The 25,523-nt window shown below is 42.4% G+C and overlaps 2 protein-coding genes across 2 annotated transcripts; one reads left to right on the top strand and one right to left on the bottom strand.

Moving 5' to 3' along the window:
- Positions 1-385: 385 nt before the first annotated feature.
- Positions 386-17,106, top strand: oplah (5-oxoprolinase, ATP-hydrolysing). The gene is made up of 28 exons (XM_061713506.1): positions 386-503; positions 1,199-1,419; positions 1,535-1,726; positions 2,152-2,266; positions 2,431-2,554; positions 2,795-2,990; positions 3,263-3,428; positions 3,510-3,648; positions 4,390-4,457; positions 5,417-5,592; positions 5,701-5,829; positions 5,915-6,027; positions 6,136-6,306; positions 7,637-7,774; positions 8,050-8,188; positions 8,288-8,400; positions 8,642-8,793; positions 8,883-9,043; positions 9,903-10,004; positions 10,104-10,278; positions 11,905-12,089; positions 12,186-12,332; positions 12,441-12,575; positions 12,705-12,854; positions 14,695-14,852; positions 14,974-15,134; positions 15,278-15,375; positions 16,014-17,106. The coding sequence occupies exons 2-28, from the start codon at positions 1,249-1,251 to the stop codon at positions 16,164-16,166; spliced, it is 3,927 nt and encodes a 1,308-aa protein (XP_061569490.1). The 5' UTR covers positions 386-503; positions 1,199-1,248; the 3' UTR covers positions 16,167-17,106.
- A 2,249-nt stretch (positions 17,107-19,355) lies between these two features.
- foxh1 (forkhead box H1) lies at positions 19,356-22,221 on the bottom strand. Its single transcript, XM_061713764.1, has 3 exons — positions 21,721-22,221; positions 21,033-21,137; positions 19,356-20,801 (listed from the first exon to the last, which is right to left on the bottom strand). Exons 1-3 carry the CDS (start codon positions 22,219-22,221, stop codon positions 19,821-19,823), a joined length of 1,587 nt encoding a protein of 528 aa, XP_061569748.1. The 3' UTR covers positions 19,356-19,820.
- Positions 22,222-25,523: the final 3,302 nt, after the last annotated feature.

Here is a 25,523-nt window from a genome sequence, read left to right as displayed (position 1 = left end):
TCTGTCACCATCACATTCAGTCCATGATATTTCACTTTTATTGGTTAATACTCTGTTAATACACTGTTATTGTTATATATGGTCACTACTGGTGGAGTATATAGAAGAACAGATCATATTTCTGCTTTCACATGTTTTCATGGTAAGAGTTCATCCATATCCACTAAGATCATATTGGATGATGGTCTCTCTGTTTGCTTTATGACTGCAAATCCGGCTTTTCACCGTTTTGTTGTTGCGTAACAAGTGAAAGCTGTGGTCTGCTGGGGTTGATGTGCAGTCCTGCTTGACTAGTTTTGCACGAGCACGTGTACTAGGCAGACGTCACAGCTGCAGATCTGTGCAGATCTGGAGGGGGCGGGGCCTAGCGAAGCCCCGCCCAGTCGCAGCCCCGACCTCTTTCACGTTGAAACACAGTCTCGCACCCAGACGGAGAGACCAGGGACAAGATCAGCCTGACATCTGCTCATCAAAGACTGACACTGCTAGAACAGCCGCAGCATGTGAGTAAAAGTGTCCGCGTCTTTTAACTTCGTGGCTCAGACTCAGACGTGTTTGAGCCGCACAGCCTGCAGGCTCTGCAGCCACACATGCAGTCGCTGATCTGGAGCCTCCGACTTGTTGTTACAGTTCATGTCGAGTGCATTGGACCCTCAATGCTCGCCAAAAAAACGCCCTTCTATTTCCCAGGATGCTATAAAGCGTCTGCATTTGAAAAAATCATATAATAATAATTACATTCATGACCACGCTCTCATTTTACTATGTTTTTGCACTAAAAACCTTTTTATTCAGGGAGGTGTTTTTGAGTTGAGTTTTATGACTTATTATTGTTAGTTTTTTAACTATGTACAAACTCTGTGGCACTCTGAGATTTTTTGGATGAAAAGTGCCTGACAAATAGAATTTATTATTGTTTATTATTATTGTTTTTAATAGTCTCAAAATCTATGTGAGCAATTATAATACCCATAATTACATAGTCTACACCCATTAGTTTGCAAGAAATGTATCAGCAAGGTGCAGATGTTGAAACCAGATCAAAAGAGAGGTGGAGACAGGAAACAGCAAATAGTGAGGACTGCCTTGTACAGTGATGTTGACTTTCTAAGTGAAGGTCGTCCTCTGCCCTTTTCTACACCAGCGCTGCACAGTTCATCATCACAAGAGAGTATAATCTCTCTGCTTTGTTTTCTAGCTTCTCCAGTCCTCTTACACTAAGGAGCAGCACTCTTCTCTCCCATCACCATGACTGAGACTAAGGGGAAATTCGACTTTGCCATCGACCGGGGTGGTACCTTCACAGATGTGTTTTCCAGGCTGCCCGACGGTCGCGAGAGAGTCCTCAAACTGTTGTCCAGGGACCCCAACAACTACAAGGACGCCCCCACCGAAGGGATCCGCAGAGTCTTGGAGGAGGTAACACCAAGAGCTGGATCAGTGTATCGATGCATGTCCAACCTTTACTGTGTTCGATTAGACATCAAGAAGCAAAAGTCTTAAAGATTTTGTATGTGTATGCTTTCTTTGACAGGAAACGGGCCAGGCCTTTCCACGCGAGCAGCCCATAGACACCTCTCTGATCGGCTGGATCAGAATGGGCACGACAGTGGCCACCAATGCTCTGCTGGAGAGAGAAGGCGAGAGGACAGCTCTTCTGGTCACAAAGGGCTTCAAGGACTTGCTGCACATTGGCACACAGGCCAGGCCCAAACTGTTTGATTTGGTGTGTAAAACCCAGCCCACAGTGTCTGTGATTCACCGCTTGACATGAATATATCTATTATCCACTCATACACATGTTTAAGAGTAAAGTCCTCGTCTCTCGATATTTCTGTTCTGTTGTGCTCCTGACCAGTCTGAATAACGGGGCTCGTGTCTCTGCAGCACAAGGTTTAGTTATTAGCTTATGTTGCAAGGACTGGTGGGAGGTCCCTGCTCTCCCTAGACCAGTTAAACCATTAACAGTTTAAGTGGACGGTAATCCGTGAAGCTCTGCTACGGCACGGTAACACAAGGTTTATTTAGGTTGCACTCCTGTCAACCTGAACCTCCGATATGCATGCCGTGTCCATTTAGTTTTGTCACTGACGAATGCCACTTGTCTCTTGGTTGGTGTGAATTCACGAGCATCTCCCGTGTGTGTGACAGGAGGTGGCAGTGCCTGAAGTGCTGTACGAGGAGGTGATAGAGGTGGACGAACGAGTCGTCCTCAAGAGAGATGACTGCCAGCTGCCCCGGAAAACTGCCAAACGTGTTGTAACAGGTGAAGAAGGATGTCCAGTAGCATTGATTCAAGCCCTTAGGGGTCTTGTAACAGAATAACACAAAGCAAATAAGGTGTATTTTGAAATTGTAAGAGGAAAAGTCTAAGAAACTCTGCAGAGCATCTCCTGAAAGTGTTGTAATGTGATGACCCTTGTTTCCCAGGTAGTACAGGAGATTCTCTCGAGGTCTGGAGGGAACTGAATGTGGAGAAGGTGGAGAAAGAACTAAAAGAAGTTTTGTCTCGCGGTATCACCAGTTTGGCCGTTCTTCTGCTGCACTCATACACGTTAGTACTTAGTCTAAACTCTTGTCCTACCTTACTTCTAGTGTCTTGCTTTGCATTCCTGTTTCTCCCAGCACACTATCTGCCCGTCGTCTGACACGAGACATAATAGCCACCTTACTGTCTCTGTGGGACTGCGCATGTCAGTGGTGTCCGATAGCCAGTTTCTTTTGTTTTCGTAACCCATGCAGGTCACTGGGTGGAAGTCTTCCCCACTGTTCTCCTCACGTCTCTCTGTTTCAGGTGGTCGGATCATGAGAAAGAGTTGGGCTCGCTGGCTCGTCGCCTGGGCTTCACCCAGGTGTCTCTCTCCAGCGAGGTCATGCCGATGGTGCGGGCCGTCCCTCGAGGCTACACCGTGTGTGCCGACGCCTACCTCACACCCAAAATCCATCAGTATTTAAAAGGCTTCACCTCTGGCTTCAAAGGTGGCCTGAAGGTGTGTTGTGTGTACGCCCAGACGTCCGTGTTCATGCTTTTCTGTCAATGTGGAACACCACGAGTTGAAATTCACTCACCCTTCTGACATTCAGCACAAAGACAAGATGTTCTGTAAATGATTTTCCACTCCCACGGCTAGAAAACTAACACTGTTAACTTGTGGCGTAACATCAAAGGGCCCAATCCTTTCCCCACAGATATAAATGTATATTTGTTCAAACTTGATAACAACTCTGAGCACGTTTCTGTCTTATTTCTGTGTGCTATCAGGATGTGGATGTCTTGTTCATGCAGTCGGACGGAGGTCTGACTCCCATGGATCAGTTCTGTGGCTCCCGGGCCGTGCTGTCAGGCCCGGCCGGGGGAGTCGTGGGTTACGCCATCACATCCTACAGCCAGATGGAGAAGAAGCCTGTGATTGGCTTCGACATGGGCGGTGAGTGTGGGTGAAGTGTCCTTGATCCACGCAGCTTCCAGATATTGTTTTGACGGATCTGTTTTGTCTTTCCCCCCGCAGGAACCTCCACCGATGTGAGCCGCTACGCGGGCCAGTACGAGCACGTGTTTGAGTCCACCACAGCTGGAGTCACCCTGCAAGCCCCTCAGCTGGACATCAACACCGTGGCTGCGGGCGGAGGCTCTCGCCTCTTTTTCAGGCGAGTTTGTACGAGAGGGAGGGAGGGTGAAGCATTTAAGACTGTGTAATGAAATCTAACCGTCTATGGGTGCATTTAAGTTGATAGTTAACCACGCATGTTATTTGTTAACCTTGCACAGTGAAAGGTTTGCACATTTTAAAATAGCTTCGAAAGCACAAATGTGGAGATCTTGTGATGAATGAAATCTTTATGGATTTACAGATCAGCTGGCATAAGCGGTTCTCGCTCCTCGTTTCTAAATTTAGCTGTTTGGGCCAAGATTTAACATGAATTTACTCCTTACACTGCAAAAACTCAAAATCTTAACAAGAATATTTGTCTTATTTCTAGTTAAAATGTCTCATTTTTAGTCAAAAAAAATCTCATTACACTTAAAACAAGACTCATCACTGGAAAAAACAACAATTTTCACCTGTTTCAAGTAGTTTTTCACTTAAAATAAGTAGACAAATCTGAAGATTTTTTTGCTTGTAATGAGAAGATAAATCTTGTCCCACTGGCAGATTTTTCTACTTATTTCAAGTGAAAATTTACTTGAAACAGGTGAAAATGGTCAACATGTTATTTTTCTGGTAATGACTCTTGTCTTAAGTGTAATGAGATTTTTTGACTAAAAATTAGACATTTTAACTAAAAATAAGACAAATATTCCTGGTAAGATTTTGAGTTTTTGCAGTGTAACTGTTTAATAATCTCCCATGACCTCCCTCTCTTTTTTTTTATTTCCTTTCATCACAGATCAGGGATGTTTGTAGTCGGTCCGGAGTCTGCGGGTGCACATCCAGGACCAACCTGCTACAGAAAAGGTGATAGACTCCCACTAGTTCTTTTCCTTGTTTTCTCTTTTATCTGCTTGTTTTACCAAATAATTAGGCGACTAAATACCTGCTCACTTCATATGACTTTTCTCCACCTACAGCAGCATCATAAACTCTTTCAATATTTCTCCTGTAACGTGCTGTTTTCCTCACTCACTCACTCACTGTGCTTTAAGTTAATAATCTGCTTAACATTTATGTAATGTAGACGTGGGTACAAGTTCAAGTTTCAGGTGGTATATCTCAAACTTCTCCTATAATTCTGTGTTAAAGCTGTAACGTGGTAATTCTTCTCTTAAGTTTACCAGAAGGGGATAATAAAAGCCTCTAGTTATCACTCGTTCTCTCACAAAATGACTGAATAATTTGGTTTCTATGAGACTGAAGCAGTAAGGGACTCGTGTTGTGTAAATATTCTTTCTTATAGTAGACTCAATAAGACTTTTATTTTTGTAAATATCCTGGGGTAAATGATGAAATGCCTGTGACGTGCTTTGGATGAAGTACAATAGCTGCTTCTATCAGCATGTCTGTACCACCTCGTTCGTTTGTGTTGATGCTTTCTACTTCTCAACTCTGACTTCAGGCAAAAAGTTACAATGTAGGTGGAAATTGAGATGGAAAAGCTAAAGAAGTTCTGCCTTGATCTGGATCTCATGATATGGTACTCTAAAGATCTAAAGAACCAATCATAAAAGGACAGATTTTCAGATTTTTGTACCTCTCACACACAAAGTAACAGTTTGTGTTATATATATATATATATATATATATATATATGTATATTGATAGTAATGAGTTAAAATGCCAATTACACAGTCAAACACAGAAATAGTGGAGTTTTCCTCCCTTTGTCCCCACAATTTGTCCCTTTTTTAAAATCTAGAACAGGTAGACAATTTAATCCAAGACTTGTAAAATCTTGACTGTCTTTACCTTTTTCGTAGGTGGCCCTTTGACCGTGACCGATGCTAACTTAGTCCTGGGTCGCCTCCTTCCTTCCTTCTTCCCAAAAATCTTTGGGCCCTTAGAGAACGAGGCCTTGTGCTCTGAGGAGTCCATGAAGCACTTCCAACACCTCACTGAAGATATCAACGTCTTCTTGTCTTCTAACAAATCACAGGCACCAATATTTACTGACATTTTCTGAATCAATCTCAAAGTGATAATTGATGGAGAATTAATTTTCATTTTTTTGAATGTATTTGTTCATCTGTGTTTCTATATTAAGGAGGGTGAAAATGGGGCTGCAAGCTCCAAGAACAGCATGCAGACAAAGATGACTGTGGAGGAGGTTGCTATGGGTTTCATCCGGGTTGCAAATGAGGCCATGTGCCGACCAATCAGAGCTCTGACACAGGTATTGATGTTCTGCCATCTTTTTTTTCTTTTTCTTTTTTTCCTTTTGTTTTTAATAATGCGAGTCCACGCCTCCTTTCCCACAGGCCAAGGGTCACGATACGTCTCAGCATGTGCTGGCCTGCTTCGGCGGTGCTGGTGGCCAGCACGCCTGCGCTATCGCCCGAGCCCTGGGCATGAAAACTGTCTTCATACACAAGTAAGGTTACGTGACAAAGTGACATGATGGCAGTGAATTAGGAAAAACAAGAGAAGTGATTATAATGTGACAGCAGAGGGAGTTCTTGCATGTCCGTGCTCTTTGCAGGTACAGCGGCGTGCTGTCGGCCTACGGGCTGGCCCTGGCAGATGTGGTGGAGGAGGTGCAGGAGCCGTGTTCGCTGCAGTACGAGCAGCAGTCTTACGGCGAGATTGACCGCAGGGTGGAGCAGCTGTCCAAGCGCTGCCGCGACACGCTGGAAGCACGAGCCTTCACCAGGTCTGAGCTCACAAAAGCAACGCGTTGGTCGGTGTTTAGCTCGTTAAGTATCACAGGTGGATGTCTCCGCGTTAAAGCTGTAAACAGAAAATAAAGCTACATCATCAGGTCTACTGGCAGTCTCCGTTTTAAAGGAAACATTATTCTCTTTTTTAACAAGTGGAGAAAATTTCAGAGATTTTTAGGGTAAAAATACCCCAGAGATACAATACAGCCTTATATTCACTTATCTGTTGATGGGGGGGTGGAGTCAGCCGCTTGGCTCCACTCAACGTAGCTTTTTTTGCCGTCTGTGCCTCTTTCTTAGAGCTTTGTGCTACCTTCTTCAGAGGTAAAGCAGATATGAAGTTGCGTTGAGACAGTCCGGATCATTTTGAACAGCTCAGTGAATGATCAATTTTCAGACCAAAACAAATAGACATGTTTTTATGTCTAGGGTTGACTTGGTTGTTGCTTCAGACACCCAAATGCATCCTCTCAAACTCAGAAATGTTTTTCTGTTCTTTTTTCGTAATTATCCCCTTGAACAATGTATTTTATTGCCAAGTTTGGTCATTGTGATGGTTAATCCTGCTGGTCTAAAGCATAATCATAATACTAGACAGGTAAGCTTAGGTTATTTGACACTTCCAAAACCAACTTCTGATATACTTAAAAGATCTGTTATTTATAGAGCCACCCAACAATGGAACACATTACCTGCAAATATGAGAAGTATCAAAAGCAAATATTTATTCAAAAGATCTATTAAACAAAAATTTATGAGTGAGACCACACAGTTAGAATAATCAATGTTTTTGTACATGATGCTTGACAAATGTTTCTCTATTTTTATATCTCTATTTTTATATTATTGCCATTTTTAATGTACTTAGATTTAGACTGACAAGTGTCAGTTTATTTTGTATGTTGTATTGTATGTTTATGTGATGTTTTATGTGGACCCCAGGAAGATTAGCAACCACGACAGTGGAAGCTAATGGGGATCCGAATAAAGAATAAAGAATCCCTCTTGGGATTATTCAGACACATTAATTAATTACACATTAAGCATTCCATCATGTTAAACAACATCTAGCATCAACATCTAACAAATAAATAATAGTCCAGAAAATGAAAGGCCAACTGTAGTAGACGAATCCCAGTGAAGTATTTCACCAGCCGATGCAAGAGGTTTATCCTAGACGACGGCCGCTGGCCTTCCTTCCTTATTGCATACCTCCATTAAGCATTTCAGCTCCTTCATTTGAACCTATAACCTTTAATTCTGACCCATCTTGTCTTTGATTGAACCCTCCATGCTAATCCAGCTTTGTGATGTCCTCCCCAGCGATCAGATAACCACCGAGGTCTTCCTCCACCTGCGCTATGAAGGCACCGACTGCGCTCTCATGGTCACGGCTGCCGGTTACCCCAGCAACGCCCAGTCCTGCAGACATGGAGATTTCCGCAGTGCCTTCACCAAGCGGTCAGCTGACTTTGAGTTTTTATGAAACCTTATCACCCATGGACGGCTAAATCGTTTCCACGTACACTTTGGTTCATTTCTACATCTGTGTACATTCTGTTAGCAAACAAGCCTTTAAGTTAATATGTCACATGTCCGTAGCAGATAAGCTCAGTAAACCTTGAGGCTGGTCCTTCTTTAATGAGCTCGTGGTTTGTTTTTCTTCTGGCTTTAACTTTTCCATTTTTACCTTTCTTATTCATGTCCTTACTTCACTCTTAATGTTATTGCTTTAGCTATCTGAAGGAGTTTGGATTCATCATCCCAGACAGAACCATCATGGTGGACGACATCAGAGTGAGGGGTTGTGCAAAATCTGGTATCAAGTCAGTGTATAAGCCGAAGAAGGGCAGTAAAAAGACCAAACCTGTCAAAGTATGTCAACATGCCTGATACGATACAACAGATCCTGGAGAAATCATTCACTTCTAAAGACTGAAGTCATATTTATATTATCCTTTCCCTACTTTGTAGATGACCAAGTGTTACTTTGAGAATGGTTACCTGGACACCAGTGTGTATTTGTGGGAGGACCTACCATGTGGTGTGGGTATCCCGGGACCAGCCATCATCATTGACAAAAACAGGTATTCTCAGCATAATTACTGTCATCCTGATGTGTGCTTTAGTAAGCTGAATAATGAGCTTCACAGCTTTTGGACTTGCAGAGATTTTTTATCTCTTTCCTTCACTGCAAATAATTGAATCAATGCACTGTAATTTTTAACATTTCAGTGTGAAGTTTGATGTCGTTCAGCTGCACGTGTCTTAATACGGTATCTGTGCATATGTAAAATTGTAGAATCTCATCTTTTTTTTCTCCGTCAGCACCATCCTGGTGGAGCCTTGCTGTGAGGCCCGTCTGACAGAGGGGGGCGACGTTTGCATGGCTGTCAGCTCAGACCCTCACTGCATCTTCGACACTGAGCTCAACACGGTGCAGCTCTCCATCTTCTCCCACCGCTTTATGAGCATAGCCGGTACGCCGACACAGAGACGTGCACGGTGAGGACTTTAGGAGAACGTCCCCGCTTGTTCTGAAGTGTCAGCTTCCTGTCATTTACTACAGAGCAGATGGGCCGAGTCCTCCAAAGGACCTCCATCTCTACCAACATCAAGGAGCGCCTGGACTTCTCCTGTGCTGTGTTTGGACCTGATGGAGGGCTGGTGTCCAATGCGCCCCACATACCTGTCCACCTGGGGGCCATGCAAGAAACTGTCCAGTACCAGGTAAGGGGCGGCATGCCGCAGATGCATGTTCCTGAGTACAGGCCAGTACTCGAGTTGAGGGGGGATGAGGGGGGATGGCATCCCCCCTGAAATAAAAACGGTCCAAATCATCCCCCCTGTAAAACAGCCATCCCCCCTTTCCATCCCTTATGTCATTTCATCAATGAATGTGGTTTTACTGCTATTTCAACATTTAGAGTCATCACCAGAAAAATAACACCCGAAAAATAACTTATTTGACTATTTTCACCTGTTTCAAGTACATTTTCACTTGAAATAATTAGAAAAATCTGCCAGTGGGACAAGATTTATCTTCTTATTACAAGTAAAAACATCTTGTTCCACTGGCAGATTTTTCTACTTATTTTAAGTGAAAATCTACTTGAAACAGGTGAAAACATTTTTGTTTTTTCCAGTGATGAGTCTTGTCTAAGTGTAATGAGATTTTTTTTTACTAAAATGAGACATTTTAACTAGAAATAAGACAAATGTTCTTGTTAAGATTTTGAGTTTTTGCAGTGATCCATTTTATTTATCCTGTGAAGGACAGAGTCATATTGATAAGTTCAGAAAACTGTTTTTTATTGTTGTGTTTTGATGTATTAGATGTAAGCCCAGTGGATATTTAAAGCTTACAGAAGGCTGCATTTAACTGTGCATTTAACTATGTCATTCCTGCAGTATTTCTGCAGGTGTTTTGGTCAGTGCTATTATTTGTAATATATTATATTATTTGTAATCAGCACAAATTATCTGTCCCCATATGATAAAATCCACCATCCCCCCTGATTTTTTTTTACAACTCGAATACTGGTACAGGCGTATGATCAAGTGCATGTGTTTCCTGTTCTGTGTGCAGATCAGATCACTGGAGAACAAGCTGAATGAAGGGGATGTGATTCTGAGTAACCACCCGTGTGCCGGCGGCAGCCATCTCCCTGACCTCACGGTCATCACTCCGGTCAGTATGAGTGGTCTCTCTTTGCTTTTACTCTACATCCTGATGCTTCTTGCTCTTATCTTTTTATTCACTCCTCTGTTTTCACCCTTTCTACCTCAGGTGTACAGAAAAGGGGTGAAGGATCCCGTGTTCTTTGTAGCCAGCAGGGGGCATCACGCTGACATCGGAGGCATCACTCCAGGCTCCATGCCTCCTCACTCCACCACCCTCCAGGAGGAGGGCGCCGTCTTTATCTCCTTCAAGCTTGTCACGGGGGGAGTTTTCCAAGAGGAAGGTGAGCAATGAGGAGAGGAAGTGAGCTTGGTGGAGGTCTGCATGAACATCAAGAGATCATACTCGTCCCAACCCTAACCGCCAATCACAGCACAGGTTCCCTCCCACTTCAGTCCCGTCATTGATCCAGTTTAAGGAAGCTCATGAAACAAGGATGTGGTTGATGACTGAGGAAATACAAACAAAAATGGCATCTAGAGCATTTTCCTTAACACTTTACAAAGAAAATGTGACTCAATTTTCCCTAAAATCATTGAATATGCATGTGCTGCAGAGAAACTGCAATACACTGAAAAGGAACTGCTAAAACTGCACTTTAGATACACACTCTTTACTCATAGCATATTATATCACACAGACTGTTAGCTTAACCTTGTTAAAGGTTCTTCACCAAGGCTGGCATTGAAATATAGGATATGAGCTCCAAATATGTTCTCATTAAAAATGGCTGTTCAACCTCTTTCCAATTAATACTCAGTCCCAAATAATACAGTTGCAAGTAAATAGTTGGTTAGTTGGCATTACAGGAACAATCAGATGGTGGTTTTTGCTTTTAATATCACAGCTGGAAGGACTAGAACAGGATTATCTATGTTGTTTTCATAAAGGATGTTTCAGTGATGCATTTAAAAACCTTTCCACTAGCATTTAGATCAGTTGAACCCACGCTCGAACCCTTATTATGACTGCAGAGATACTTCCAGGTCACGTCTCTTCAGATTTCTCCTGGGAAAAAAAAGGATTTGAGGGCAGCTAAAGACTGAATGTGAAGGAAACAAAGGACAAGCAAAGCTCATCTTTGTCCAAAAATCCTGATTAAAAGAATCATTTTGGGGAGACTTCTGGAACCGTGCAACAATCCGGTTCCCTCCAAGCCTCCAGGCTTGGAGGGTTTAATGGTTTTATGGGCCACTTACTGGTTTCTTGGTGAACAAATGTAGAGAACCAACAACTTAAACTCTGAATACGATGAAACAGATTATATACTGTCCATTTAAAGATGTCAGATTATTTTGAAAGCCTCATTTAAAACCAATTATGGCCCAAAAACTTTCTTTGAATTTAGAAAGTCAAATTTCTTATCCTCTGAAAAAAAACTACAAATATGAAACAAAAATTAATTTAAATTTAAATTAAATTAAATTAAACCTTCTACTTTTAATATGAAGAACTGTTACAGTAGGTTGACCTTTTCAAAAATATATATATCTTTATTTAAACTCGAAAATCATTGCGGGCGAGCCCTCATTTACAATGACGTCGAGCATACAAATGTAAAAACAAAAAAAAAACAAAGACAAAAACAGAACAACAAAAGAGCAGTCAATTAAACAAATATGAAGTTACAATTAATAAATAATATAACAATAAAATCAATTAAAACAGATACAAACAGTGCTTAAAAGATTTAATAAAAATGATAATAGATCGTTAATGGGATCTGTGTGTTGATCCGGTCTGGAAACATAAAAGCACTCACGTGGCATCAGGTCACAATCCCCCTGAAGGAACCCGAGTATCTCCTGTTGTCTTCTTTAACATTCTTGTCTTCTCACAGAGTTTATCTCTTATCTCTCCCTTCGCCACTGTTTTGCTCTCCTGCCTCTTCGACCTCTCTCCATATCAGCCGTTACTGAATCTCTCATGGCTCCGGCCCAGTACCCAGGCTGCTCTGGGACTCGTAATCTCCATGACAACCTGTCAGACCTGCGGGCTCAGGTGGCGGCCAATCAGAGAGGCAGCCAGCTGGTGGGAGAGCTGATCGACAGCTACGGGCTCGCTGTGGTTCAGGCTTACATGGGCTACATTCAGGTAACTTTGGCAACAAGTGAAAGTGTTATTCACAAAGAAAGAGAGAATAAAACAGCGCTGAGTGAAACTACAGTCCTGAGTGATGCTGTTTTTCAGAGTAACGCTGAGCTGGCAGTGAGGGACATGCTGAGAGACTTTGCACGTCGCCGACGGGAGCAGACCGGCTCCTTGAAGGTGGAGTCGAAGGATTTCATGGATGACGGGACACCGATCAAACTGCGGGTTCAGATTGATGAAGAAGAGGTGTGTAAGAATAACTCAATCAGGATCATCCTGATTGCTGAGCAATTAAAAACCTAGGATATAAATCTCTGAGAATGAAACTAAATGTATAAACCTTCGTTGTTGCAGGGCAGTGCGGTGTTTGACTTCACAGGGACGGGAACAGAAGTGTGGGGGAACTGCAACGCTCCGCGGGCCATCACCCTGTCTGCTCTCATCTACTGCCTGCGCTGCATGGTCGGACAGGACATCCCCCTCAATCAGGTGCTTAAAAAACAAATGCTTCAGGAATTACCATGAGACATGAAGTAAATTAACAGTTCAACAGCCTCTTGCTGTACTACTTCTTTTTATTGTTTGTGTCCTTTATTTATTTATTTCTTGCTTGTTTAGGGTTGCCTTGCACCAATTAAAGTCATCATCCCCCCCGGCTCCATCCTCCTGCCATCCCAGAATGCAGCTGTGGTTGGAGGAAATGTTCTCACATCCCAGAGAGTCGTCGACGTCATCTTTAAGGCGTTTGAAGTGTGCGCTGCATCACAGGTGGGAACGAGCTCACATTCATCTTTTTTATTTAAAAGAGCATGAGGCTCCTTTTAAGAAATGAGGCTCTCTAGCGCCACCCTTCACCACGACGGCCGTTGGGGGTACTGCAGCCAACAGTGAAGCCGGCACGGGAGAACGGGGAGAACGCGCATGCAGCGTCATGTGACGTCACATCCACAGGACAGCGCGGGAAATTCCGGTCAACATTGCAGCACATTTTGCAGCACACAGCCTGTTCAAGGCAAAGGAGAGATACACTAGAGCAGTGATTCTTAACCATAGGGCCGCGGCCCACACTCGGGCCGCGAGCGCCATCTAGTGGGCCGCGAAAAAAAATCAGTTTTGTACATGTGGGCCGCGGGGGCCACGGGACTGCATAGTCTCCCGACCAAATGAGGAGAAGAAGACCCTCGGCTAGCTGTACGTGTAATAGTAAGAGAAATGGTGTGTATTTATAGAGAAAATCCTTCATTTTGCCCAGAGTAGGTTTAGATCCGCCAGGATCAGGGATCGATTACTTGGGTCTGCGCCCAGAGCGAGCGAGCGCGGCGTGTTCATTCCATAGATCCATGGTTCATTCATCCCGACGCGAGGTCGGTGCCGCTCGGGCGGCTCCGTCGTTACTGCTGAAGGGTTGTAGATGTAGATGTGTGGGCTGGACTGTTGTTCGGGCTCGCAAAAGCATCGGAAAGTGACACGGCTGCAGCGGCCAGAGAGCTGCGTCTCAGCTGATCAGGCTCGGATGAAATCCGACACGCGCAGTCCTGACAACTTATTAATGTAAATAAAACTTAGTAAATTACTTAGTAAGTAATTAGCTTGACTACAGAGATGAGAAGCTAAATAAAACTAAATATCGTTCCAGGCTCATCAATGAGCACCTTCTCATGAGAACCTGACACCATCCAGCCCAGATTTAAAGTCCTGGCAGGAGAAATTAGAGCTCAGTTCTCTCACTGAACGACAGAAAGAGGGTGCATAAGATTAAGGGGAAGAAAGAAAAACTGCAAAACTGTTCAATTGTTAAGATGTGTTTATATTCATTTATTATAAAAATGTGTTGAGACAATTAACAAAGAAAAGGGGAAATTCAAACTGCTGGTAAAGAAATAAAATAAGATAGTATTTGAAAAATAAAATAAAATCTATTTTATTTTTAATAGAAAAAAACATGTGTAATTGAAATTACACATGTTAATGGGCAAATATGTACTTTTTTAATATAACAGTCAGATGCAGATGTTGATACAACTATGAGGTTACTTGAATATATATATCCATCCATTATCTATACCCGCTTTATCCCTTGCGGGGTCACAGGGGTCTGTTGGAGCCTATCCCAGCTCATTTTAGGTGAGAGGCAGGGGTTACACCCTGGACAGGTCACCAGTCCATCACAGGGCCACAAATAAACACACAAACCACTCACAACCACACTCACACCTACAATATATATATATATATATATATATATATATATATTATTTATTGTGATGTTCTGGACCTTCGCTTGAGTAAATTTTCTCTAAATGGACCTCTTAAAGTTGAATACCCCTGCTATACAGTGTTAATATTTAATGGGCCCCGGGCCACTCTCTACTGAAAAAATTGGGCCCCAAGGTCAGAAAGGTTAAGAACCCCTGCACTAAAGGGCTCATTCTTTTTGGTTTGGAACGCTTCATCTGACATTATTACTAGAAAACTTAAAACGTATACGAATTCTTTTCATAAATCCTGCCTCAATCCTGCCTCATGCTCCTTTAAAAAAAGATTGGGTTGCTTTTCATGCTGTAGCTGAAATAATCTGATCTGTACTTAAACTTTGTTCTTCCGCCAGGGCTGCATGAACAACATTTCGTTCGGTAGTGAAAAGGTTGGATATTACGAGACGGTCGCGGGAGGAGCAGGGGCGGGGCCGAGCTGGAGTGGGCGGAGTGGAGTACACAGCCACATGACCAACACCCGCATCACAGACCCAGAAATTTTAGAAAAGAGGTGAGATGAAATCTCAGTTGAGGAAATTTGAAAGTCAAGGTATGTAGATGAGTTGTGTGGAGTAATTAAGTAAGTGTAGTAAAAGTTACATGTTATTAACCTGTATGTTACTGCTGTCCAGGTATCCAGTGATTTTAAGGCAGTTTTCTCTTCGGCCTAACTCCGGAGGTGTCGGAAAGTACTGCGGTGGAGACGGTGTGGTTCGCAAACTTCTTTTCAGGAACAGTGTTGTTCTGTCTGTGCTGACAGAGAGGCGAGCCTCCCGCCCCTACGGCCTCCAGGGTAACCTGTCAACCTGCTCTCCGCATGTTCATGTTTTTGTTCCTCTTCCAAAGAGGCACCGCTATTTATCAAGTTTTGACATGTTCCCTGGTGACTGGCTGTCTCTTTCTTTAACCTTGTCTTCCTCTCCTGCTGATGACCAGGCGGTGAGGATGCAGCAGCAGGAGTGAATCTGCTCCACAAAACCGATGGCCGAGTCCTCAACCTGGGAGCCAAAACTAGTGTCAACATTCAGCCTGGAGTAAGTATTATACTATACTATGCTATACTATACTATACTATATATATATATATATATATATATATATATATATATATATATATATATACTGTGTGTGTGTGTGTATATATATATATATGTGAAAGGGAGGGAATAAGTGGTTGTTGTTTTTGGAAAAAAAGAAAAAATCCTTATTTTTCATTGTATGTACTTTTACCTGTCAAATGAATAAGAACATTATTAAAAAAAAAAAAAAACAGATAACACAGTACTTATCATATTAATTAAATTACTGACTCTAAAAAAAAAAATAAAAAAAAAAAAATATATATATATATATATATATATATATATATATATATATATATATATATATATTAGTATACAAGTATAATATTATCATTTCATTTGACTTTTTTTTACATTTCATTTTCATGGTTCATTTAGGGTCTGCTGTTAAATCAGACATACAAGACATTAATCTTATGAATGTCTAAGCAATTATTATATTTTTTTAAATGTGTGTTATCGTTTTTTTTCACAAATTTGTTTCTACTTCAAGAAAAAAAAACGTTCTATTGTTAATGGTTTATGTTGGAAATAAAAGTAAAACTATTTGACTTGCTTCATCCATGAATCCTCGTTGTCGCCCCCTGCAGGACATGTTCTGCCTCTACACCCCCGGAGGAGGAGGATTCGGACGAGAAGAGGACGCAAGCCTTAAACCTCGGACCAAGCGAAGGTGCCTGGATAAGACATTCCCCGAGAGGGGGAGCGTCTTTGAATACCGACAGACCCAAGAAGGAGTATAACAAAATAGAATAAAAAAGCGCGAAGGAGAGGTGATGGAGTGAGGCATTTATGAGCCACATTAATAGTCGGGCTCTTATGTAGTAACGGTAAAAGTAAATAAATGCCTGCAACAGGTACAGCATTAGACTGTGAGAAATAAAGAAGTTGTTTACTGGAAGTTTAAAAGCACATGTCACACCTACATGAAGGCCTGCAACGTATTTACAGATTTCACTTGAACGCCACTGTTACAAAGTCTCGGTCATAGCCTCCTGTAGTTTCTGTTACCACTGCCGTCTGAAAAATGTGACTTCTTCAAATGAACATATTATGCAAATTGCCCTTATTAGCAAGAAAGTGACTTTAAAGCTAAATAGTGTAGCAGTTAAAAATGCCCAAACCGAACTAAAATCAGTGCACAAAAGACTGCTACTTGGTTGGATTTAGTAGTCAATGTTTGTTGGAGTATAGAATAGAATAGAATAGAATAGAATAGAATAGAATAAGCTTTATTGGCCAAGATGAACATGCCAGACAGGGAATTTGTTTTCAGTTTTTTTCGCTCACTGAACCCAGATTTAAATAGTTACAAACAGTAATAGACAAATGGCTCTTATTAACAAATATACAATTTAAAAGTGAAAGGTGCAGCAGTATTTTTAATTGTCCTGCCCCAACATGGTCTGCCTACATGCATACTTTTGTTTTTCAAAAAATAAATGCAATAAAAATAAAAACTGCCGCAGCCCTATTAGATAAAACAGTATATTTTTGCACAATATTAATTCTGTTCTTAACACAAAGTCCTGTCAGACTGTGATGAAACATGACAAAGCCAGCTGTGTGAAGGGGGTACTGATCTGTTTTTAACTGAAAAATCACTTTTGTAATCCTACTGCATTGAGTTGTGGGTGTTTGTTCAATTCTTTTAATAATACAAATAAATCCAACGTCTTCTGATGAATCTATCCTGTTGTTCTTATCTATTGAAGTAAATCCTTGTTTCACTGGACATTTTCTGAGTGAGGAGCAGAAGAGACAATAAGCAGGTTTCCATTAGCAGTCCAGCCTGGTGTTGACTGGTTGTGTATATTGTAGGTAGCAGATGACATTTAGCTCTTTAATGTCTTAATTCTAGTGTGACTTCTTATTCACCTGCACTGTTATTGTTTGCAAATACGGGAACGCTCTCAACTCCTACGTGGTTTAAATGTTGATGCTACATTAAGACTTTTGTGAAGATTGGAGACACAAAATTGAAAGGGCCGAGGAGGATTTTAGCCTTCTTTAGGAATGAACATTTTGAACTTTTTTTCAAAACATGATACAATTTCCTGAGGTCTCAATGAGATGTCTCATGCTTTGGAAAAATTGTCCCAGAGAGACAGAACAAAAAGCTTATTTGACAACCATTTTTCAACCATGTCTTTATTGCTTTGCTGTTCTAAGGGGACAGAGTCGTCCACCCAACTCAACCCCACCCCGCTCCTGTGGGGGATGTGCCTCGTCTCGGTGCTTTCAGTTTCTCAGGTACAGCCACTTCTATGTGATAATGAAGTTGCATTGAGATAAAGATGCAGAGGCTGGATAATTTTAGGAGATTGTGACAGAGTATATGTGTTGGGTATAACTTCAAACAACCAAATACAAAGTCTCAAGCACACCTAAAACCAACCCTCAGTCAAATTGAAAAAGGCTAATTCATATATTTAAGTCATGAAAGTTTGGTCAATTTGTTCATAAACTAATGTTGCTCATTAAGATACAGTTACACAATAAATTAATGAAATGCACAAAAGCTTGTGGTCACATGAACAGAATTCATGACCTACAGGTAGTCACAACTGGGATCTTTGTGGTGCCTGATGTGGCGTTCCCTGTATACATGTGTGTCCCCTCCTCCCGTCACTGGCATCAGGAATGGACGAGGAGCAGCGGAGGAAGGACGCTGAGGGAGTGCAGGCATGCGTAGGCAGCTGATCCAGAGATTGCGGCCTCAGCAGGGGAAGCAGCGGGAGGCTGACGGCTGCTGGACTGTTGATGTAAATCAGCTCGCTGGGTGAGTGCGGGCATGCTGGAAACACCGGTCCAGAGACCGTGGATTACCAACCCTGCAGGGAAACTCTCAATCAGAGAGGTCGTGAACAATCTCTCCCCCTTTGGGAGCTGTGCTTTCATTAGAGTGGAGTGTGACCGTCTGAACAAGGTCCAAGCATGAAAATAATTGAAATCAAAACATTTGCTGTGGATCTAAGCTACCCAGTAGTGGCCTGTTAAATTAATTCCTGTATTACATCTAAAAACATGATATAATGGCAAATTAGGTAGACGTACATTTATGCCTGAGCTCTTATTTTAGTTGCTTACCGGTAGTAAGTAAGTTAATGGCGTATTTTAATATTGCTGCAAGTGGGTATTAGTCACCAATGCATGAAAAAGTTTATGATTGACAACATCCTGCAGAAAATGTATTCATTATATATTTGAAAGATGCTGCGTATGGGGTTGAACCAACAACAATGAGCTTTGTAGACTCATGACAAGTCAACACAAGCGGCCAAACTTCAGGAGCAGCGGATTATGTAGGACCCAAAAATTAAAGTTGTGTAGCGTTATTTTACAAGTTCCATCTTCCTTAACTGTCATATCCAACACCAGCACCAGCACATTTAAAATAAAAATCATTTTATTATATACCCTGTTCAACTCCAGAGGTTTCATCTGAGCCTCAATCAAGCAAAGCTTCAACCAGGCCAGAACATTCTTTTGTCAACATGACCGTGATGATGATGAAAGAGTGCAAATAGGAAATGTGCAGGTTTGAGGTAGCTGTGCGGTTACAAATCATCTCCAGTTCTCTATCAACAAAATGCACCACTTGAACACACCCTCACACGAGGACAGATGATTGGAAGTGTGAGGTTATTTGGTTTCCTTTCAAAGTAAAAAGAAAAGACAATATCAGTAAACAGCACCAATATAACTGCCAGTGAAGACCTGCTGGCCATCTGAGCTGTACAAAAATGAAATGATCACAGTAACAAAACAAAAACTACATACTGAGCCAGTGTGTAAACACACACCCTGACAAAAAAAAAAAAAAAAAAAAAAAGGATGAACCTTTCATTGAATTGATGCCACTTATTTAACTAACAGTTCAATGTTATAGTTTGTGCTGACAGGAAAAAATGATTCAGCACAAATTTACAGAAATATAACAGTCCATGACATTGAAATACTGTTTTCACAGAATACTTCATAAAATACATTCAGCCGTCACAATGTTTAGTAAATATTCAAATGCAATGACAGTAAAAAAAACAAAACATGCCAAAAACATAATTACAAAGAGTGCAAACAGAATCAGCAGTGCAAAGAGCTTGTAGCAGAACAGAATTTCATTGAAACACCGAGGTAGATATTTGATTTGTTATATAGTTGTTTGAGGCAGTTTTGCTTCAATAAAACCGTGTAAACACTAAACAAGCTGAAAACACATATTTAAGAATACAGGCCTGAAAAAATAAAGCTTTCTTTTTTTAAATTCTCATTGAAAACATGACAACCATCAATAATTTGGTCCGTACCTCACCATCCTTCTACATCTAAGGCAGTCAACCGCTGCAGAGTTGAACATCTGTATCTGTTTGAGTGACAGATATTCAGTCCGGCGCTCAGTATTGATGGTACCTGTTCAACGGAGCCCCGTTCTGCAGGACGTACTGACTCTGTGGATGATGACCGGCATGAGAGTTCTGACTGGTTTGTACCAGCGCATCAAACACGCTCTTATTTGGAGGTACAGTTTGCAGCATGTTGTCCAGGTCCATGAGAAGGGGAGGGGCTTGAACCGTGACTCGCCTGCTGGGGATGATGGGCCAGTACGCGTGACCCAAGAAGTGACCAGGGGTCACAGGAGAGCTGCTGTAGCTGTAGATGGGTAGTCCACCAGACAGCGACATCAGAGGACCTCCGCTGAACCGCATGCTCGGTGGGGCAACAGCGTTAGGGGGAGCGTACTTGGCATAGGAGGTAGGGAGCTCCCACGGAGGAGCAATGGTCTCCCGCCTGGCAGATTTGTGCACCGGCGGCTTATAATCCTCATACCCATTTGACCGTGTTTCGCCCTCTGGAGGAAGGCGCTTCCCTGAGTGGGAAACTCCTCTCCATTCTTCGTCGGAGGAAGAGGAGGAGGAGGAGGAGGTGGAGGCAGGGCTCGCAGAGCTGGCAGAGGCACTGCGGGCAGAAGAGGCGTAATTAGGTCGCGGAGGCGGCAGAGGCCGAGGGCGCTCCACCTCGCCCCAGCAGTCCCCAGCAGCCATGTCTACATCCCCAGAAGCACTACTCGGTCGCAGGCTGTGCAGCAGGGAATCGATGGCAAAGGATGAATCCAGCTTGGGTCGAAACAAGTCCTCCTGTGGCGGGGAAGCGTTTCCTGCACACATGGGTGGGAGGGAGGTCACAGGATCACGGGGCAGCTCAGATTCTTGCTTGTGCCCTTGCAGGATGTAAGGGGCCAAATCCTGAGCGAAGATCGTCTCATCCTGGCGTGACACGGCGGTGTTCTGCCTCTTGAGGAGCTCCAGAGGTACGCGACTCAGATCCACCGTCCAGAAATTGCCCTTTCCCTGAGGCTTGCCTGGGTCCTTCAACACCTAAAGGTGGAAAGAGGATGAACAGTGTCGTGAGAGCGCGGCCTGACCGCCTCGTCAGGCTGGACTGACCTAGATGCACATAAATACCCATCACAATGACAATCAAAGATAAAAACAGGTCGACCCCTCATTGTGTTTCTTACAATAGCAGCAGCATTTCCTTGAAGGTCACTGCTGGGACAGAAGTTTAAACCCTTGTGCTTTGAATTATTTTAGTTTGAACACACAAACCTTAACAAAGCAGTTGTAGGAGGAGAGGTTGTGTCGCACAGAATCCCGCCAGCCTTTGTAGTTCCCTTTGAAAAATGGAAAGAGGGTACTGATCTCCTTGAGGATCTGGAAACAAAAACAAAAATATCGGAATGACTTCATGTTCAGGCTGAAGAACAGAAATGTATCATTCCACACCATTTCAGTGTATAAGCTTAATTCACAGATTGATGAGACAACACTGTACACATGATGAGAAAGTTTGGCAGTTCTGAGGAAAAAAACTGTAAATTTACTCTAAAGATATTAACACTTCTGTTTTACAGTCAAAATTGTTATTAAACTGTGTCTTTTTGGCCAAATTAAGTTGCTTTCGAGCCTTAACTGTATATCTTATCATTGTTTTGATACTGATCAGTGTCTGGTTTCACGCAGTCCAACCTTATCAAAGCAAACAACCGATGGAAGGAGTAGTGGTCACCCATGTGTCACGGAGGGTGGCTGTTTAGTGTCAGTTCTTGAACTGTAAAAAAATGTGCTAGAGTGTTTTCAACACAGTTTGAGCCGCATTATCTACAATAATCCATTTTACCGGCGTGAGAATAAATCAAAGTGGCGCCGTGCGTAAAACGCACCATGCGCAACCTACATCCAAAACAATGCTCCATAAAGAAGGTTACAGCCAAACACATGCAATTTTTACATTTACCTCTGACAGCGTGAGCTTCTTCTCCTGGGAGCGTTGGATGACCATAGCGATCATTGCGAGATAAGAGTACGGTGGTTTTGGATACCGCTGATAGTTCTTTTTCTTCCCCCCGGCGGGATTGCCCTTCTCTCCTTCTCCGCTCCATGTATCCCAGGTCCCAGTTCCCTCTTTTGAGTCGCCAACTTCATGATTCGGGTGCGATGAAGCCGGTGGAGGAACTTTGTCCGTGAATCCGGCGGCTCCGCTGGAGAGTTGTGGGCGCGCAGGGCGCTGCACTCCGCGCTGCGCGGAGCGCTCCTCCGGGCGCGCCGGCGGCTCATCCATCTGATCCATCCGAGCCTGCTGGGGCCAATGCCGGGCTGAGGAGCTCCGCGCTACACCGCCGAGGTTAAAGCTTCCCTGCACATTTCTGTCGAAGTCAAGTTGAGGGTCGGGGTTTTCTCCCAGGTGGGCCAGAGCGGGCGGTGCCGGCCGGCTCTGCTCCGGCCAGTGCTTTGTCATGCTGATGCGGCCGGGGGGGAAGAGCAGCCCGCACGCTCGGACAGCAGCACCGAGAGGGGGGCAGGGAGGGCACAGAGTCGGTCCTTAACTTCTGGCAGACTGCTGGCTCCAAGCTGACTCTATTTGAAGAGCAAACAATTAACAGTTTCATGTAAATCCTGCTGCGTAATCGAGGGGGGAATGAGGCGTTATCTGGGGAGAGAATGACTGATCGCCCTGGGGGGCTGGGTGGGTTTGTGTACGGAGAGACAGGGAAAGACAGTAAACTGCCCTTATGATCATATCAAAAAGTCGCACACAACGCACAGATGGCAACAGTGCTTTGAAAATTGCGCTTGGAAGATTTACGCATATCAACCATATTTGGAGTAGATATCACGTTTAAAACATATAGTTTAATGCTGAGGGAATATAGGTTTTTTAAGATAAAAAAGATAAAAAAAAGTTTTTAACAACACAGACGGATCGAGAGTTGCATATAGATGAAGTAAATAAATGACCATAAAATAAAACATGTGGGGGTGGAGACTTTTAAAAAAAAAAAAAAAAGGAAAGGAAAAGGTAATCTCGGTTAAGGCTTAGAGAGGCAATCAACAAGTTTTGATGAGCAATATACATAAAGACTGGCTAATATACAAACACTTCAGGTGCAGTTTCAATATTCTAGGAATCATTCCATTCCATACCAAATACAGCAAATTAGTTTCTAAATATTGGGAAAAACTGATTATTTTTAAATAAAGAAATGACTCTAAGGTTTGCCATGTTCCCATTCCAAAGAGCAAGACATACTCATGTCAATATATCACATGCATAGACATAGAGAGGCCTAACCTGAACTGGAATATGTATTTTGAAGACATTATGTATGTGAGTGGGCGCTGCGGGCGCGGGTGTTCGCACAGCAGCTCTGGCTCGGACTGTGCAGGACGTCATTCAGCTTTCAAACACTAAGTTTCGGGAATGCAAGTCTTTTGTTCAAGTTAACGCGTAGTGCTAATGTGCAAACTCTTGCTTCCCAGCAAGACAGTGAAAACAAGTTGGATTAGAAGGAACCCCATTGGCAAACTGGAGACTTTCCCTTCCAGAAGAATCTTCTTAGCATGCGAGGAAGCTGCTACGTGGCCTTTTCAGCCTCATTTGTGGGTTTTCTGACGCTTACAAGCTGCTAAGTGTTTTGTGGGGCAGACCGTTCACACCTTAAACATGAGCCATCATGTTTTCTAAAGTTTTTGGAAACTTTCTCACACACAAATACCAGCAAGGATAAGCAAAACCTACATGTTGTGCGTCATATGACACTTTTTTCCACATCAGATAAGACAGACCCAATGATTGTGCCTTAAATAACACCAAACAGCATCAGTTCATTGGGCTATTTTTATGTTATTTTTCCATTTCACAAACATTTTTATATTTGAGTATTAAAAAAAAAGAAGGACTGAATTTTGCAGAGGTCCTGTCCTGCAGGAAACAATCCCCTACCCATAAAATAACACACAAAAAAAACAAACTTACCGCTGGTTTTATACATTTTGCACTCATATACATAATGTTTGAACTTGTTTCCTAAACTGCACTTCCTCTGCCACCTGCTGCAATTTGTCTTCATGGTTTTCTTCTCTACTTGCCACCCTGTTGTGTGGATTCTTTGTCCCCCTCTGCTGGTTTCATTCAAAGCTGAAGGAGAAGCTTGACTCCCACCTAAAACCTAACTGATACACATCTAAAAACAGTCACTTGGTGATGCTACATCTCACTGGATTGTATTTTCAATTATATATTTTTATTCTTGTATTTGCAAACTGGACACACTACGCTCCCAAACCTGCATTTACATAACCACTCTCCCAGTAAAGTGTCCAGTGCCAAAAGCACTCATTTGAATAGAAACTGCCAATCTGTCTCTTCCTGTCTGCTGGAGTGTCAGTTAATAGGTTTTGCCTGGATAGTGAGAGACACATGACAATAAGAGGAAACTACAATGAATAGGACAGCATTAGGGACGAGGCTGTTCATATAGGCTGTTTGTGTCTGGACAAATCCCCACTAAGCTGTCCTGAAATGCATCCTGATACCAAGGCGGGCAGAAAAAGGGATTTTTATTGTCACAGCTTCGCTGCTGCAAGAGTGTGTAGCATTTGTGCTCCTCTGACAATTTTGTCCTAATTATCTACAGTAAATACTCACAGCCTTCTACGTGATAGAAAGCTATTAAGTAGAATCACGTCCAAACTTTTTAACATTTGAATAGTTTTTATGCAAACATTCCTATATTGTAATCACTACGGGGGCATTGAATTGTGTCTCTTTCCTGAGGACAAAAGATGGTAACCACAGCTCAGGCTCCCAAGCTGTTTTCCTTATTTCTCTGCAAAGCATCACTGCTGGGTTTGTTGGCTGAGTCACTGCAGGGGTCAGCAGATCACAGGATTATTATCATTTGTCTGTCTTTAGGAATTATCAGCTAATTTTGATGTTGATGGGGGAGTCATTTCAGGAAGTTATCAGAAAATCAGCATGAAATTTGAAAAAAAATCTAGCAAACTTGTACAGTATGATTCAATTGTGAAACTGGCATGCACTGACACTTATGCAGAAAAATTATTATAGGAAAATCTTTAACAGGACAAACACATCTATACTGTATATTATGATGCAACTGCAATGCAAAGTCAGTTATATGACAGCTCAGCTCTAACTTACTCATAAGTGCACACACGAACACACTGAAGCATAGAGTCACACCCTTTATATTTAGCATAGCAAACAAGGAGGGTTTTTTCTACCTAGTATATAACACCCACTTCTTTTTATAGGTTCAGTGTGTTCTGTCCTCTTATCTTCAAATATGATATCAGTGTTGTAACAAATGTCCAGTCATGTGAAAATGAAAATCCACGCTCTTTAAATGCTTCAGTTTCAAGTGTCAGCAACAACATTTACAAAAATGTTAACCTTTGCTTTGTGAACTCCTTGTGCAGCAATAACTGCAGCTTACCATTTACAGTGAGTGTTGATCAGTCTTCCACACCAGCTTGGACAATATGAAAATATTTATCAGGAGAGAACAACTTCAGCTCAAGGATGTTGGTGAGTTTCATCACATCAGTTGCTTTGCTGAGGTCTTTTCAAAAAGTTTCTATTGACTGAAGGTTTTTGACTCAGCCCTTCCATAGCACACATTCCTTTGTCATTATCCATTATTTGTTTGAAAAATGTGCACATTTTTTTGTTCTGATTTTGCTGTATGAACCTTTTTTTTTAAGATTTATTTTTTCTGATATGTTTCTAAATGTAAT

Source organism: Cololabis saira, chromosome 22 (genome assembly GCF_033807715.1).
Source record: "Cololabis saira isolate AMF1-May2022 chromosome 22, fColSai1.1, whole genome shotgun sequence".
NCBI lineage: Eukaryota > Metazoa > Chordata > Actinopteri > Beloniformes > Belonidae > Cololabis > Cololabis saira.
The sequence above is the reverse complement of the archived record's forward strand: the minus strand, read 5'-3'. Positions and strand labels throughout refer to the sequence as shown.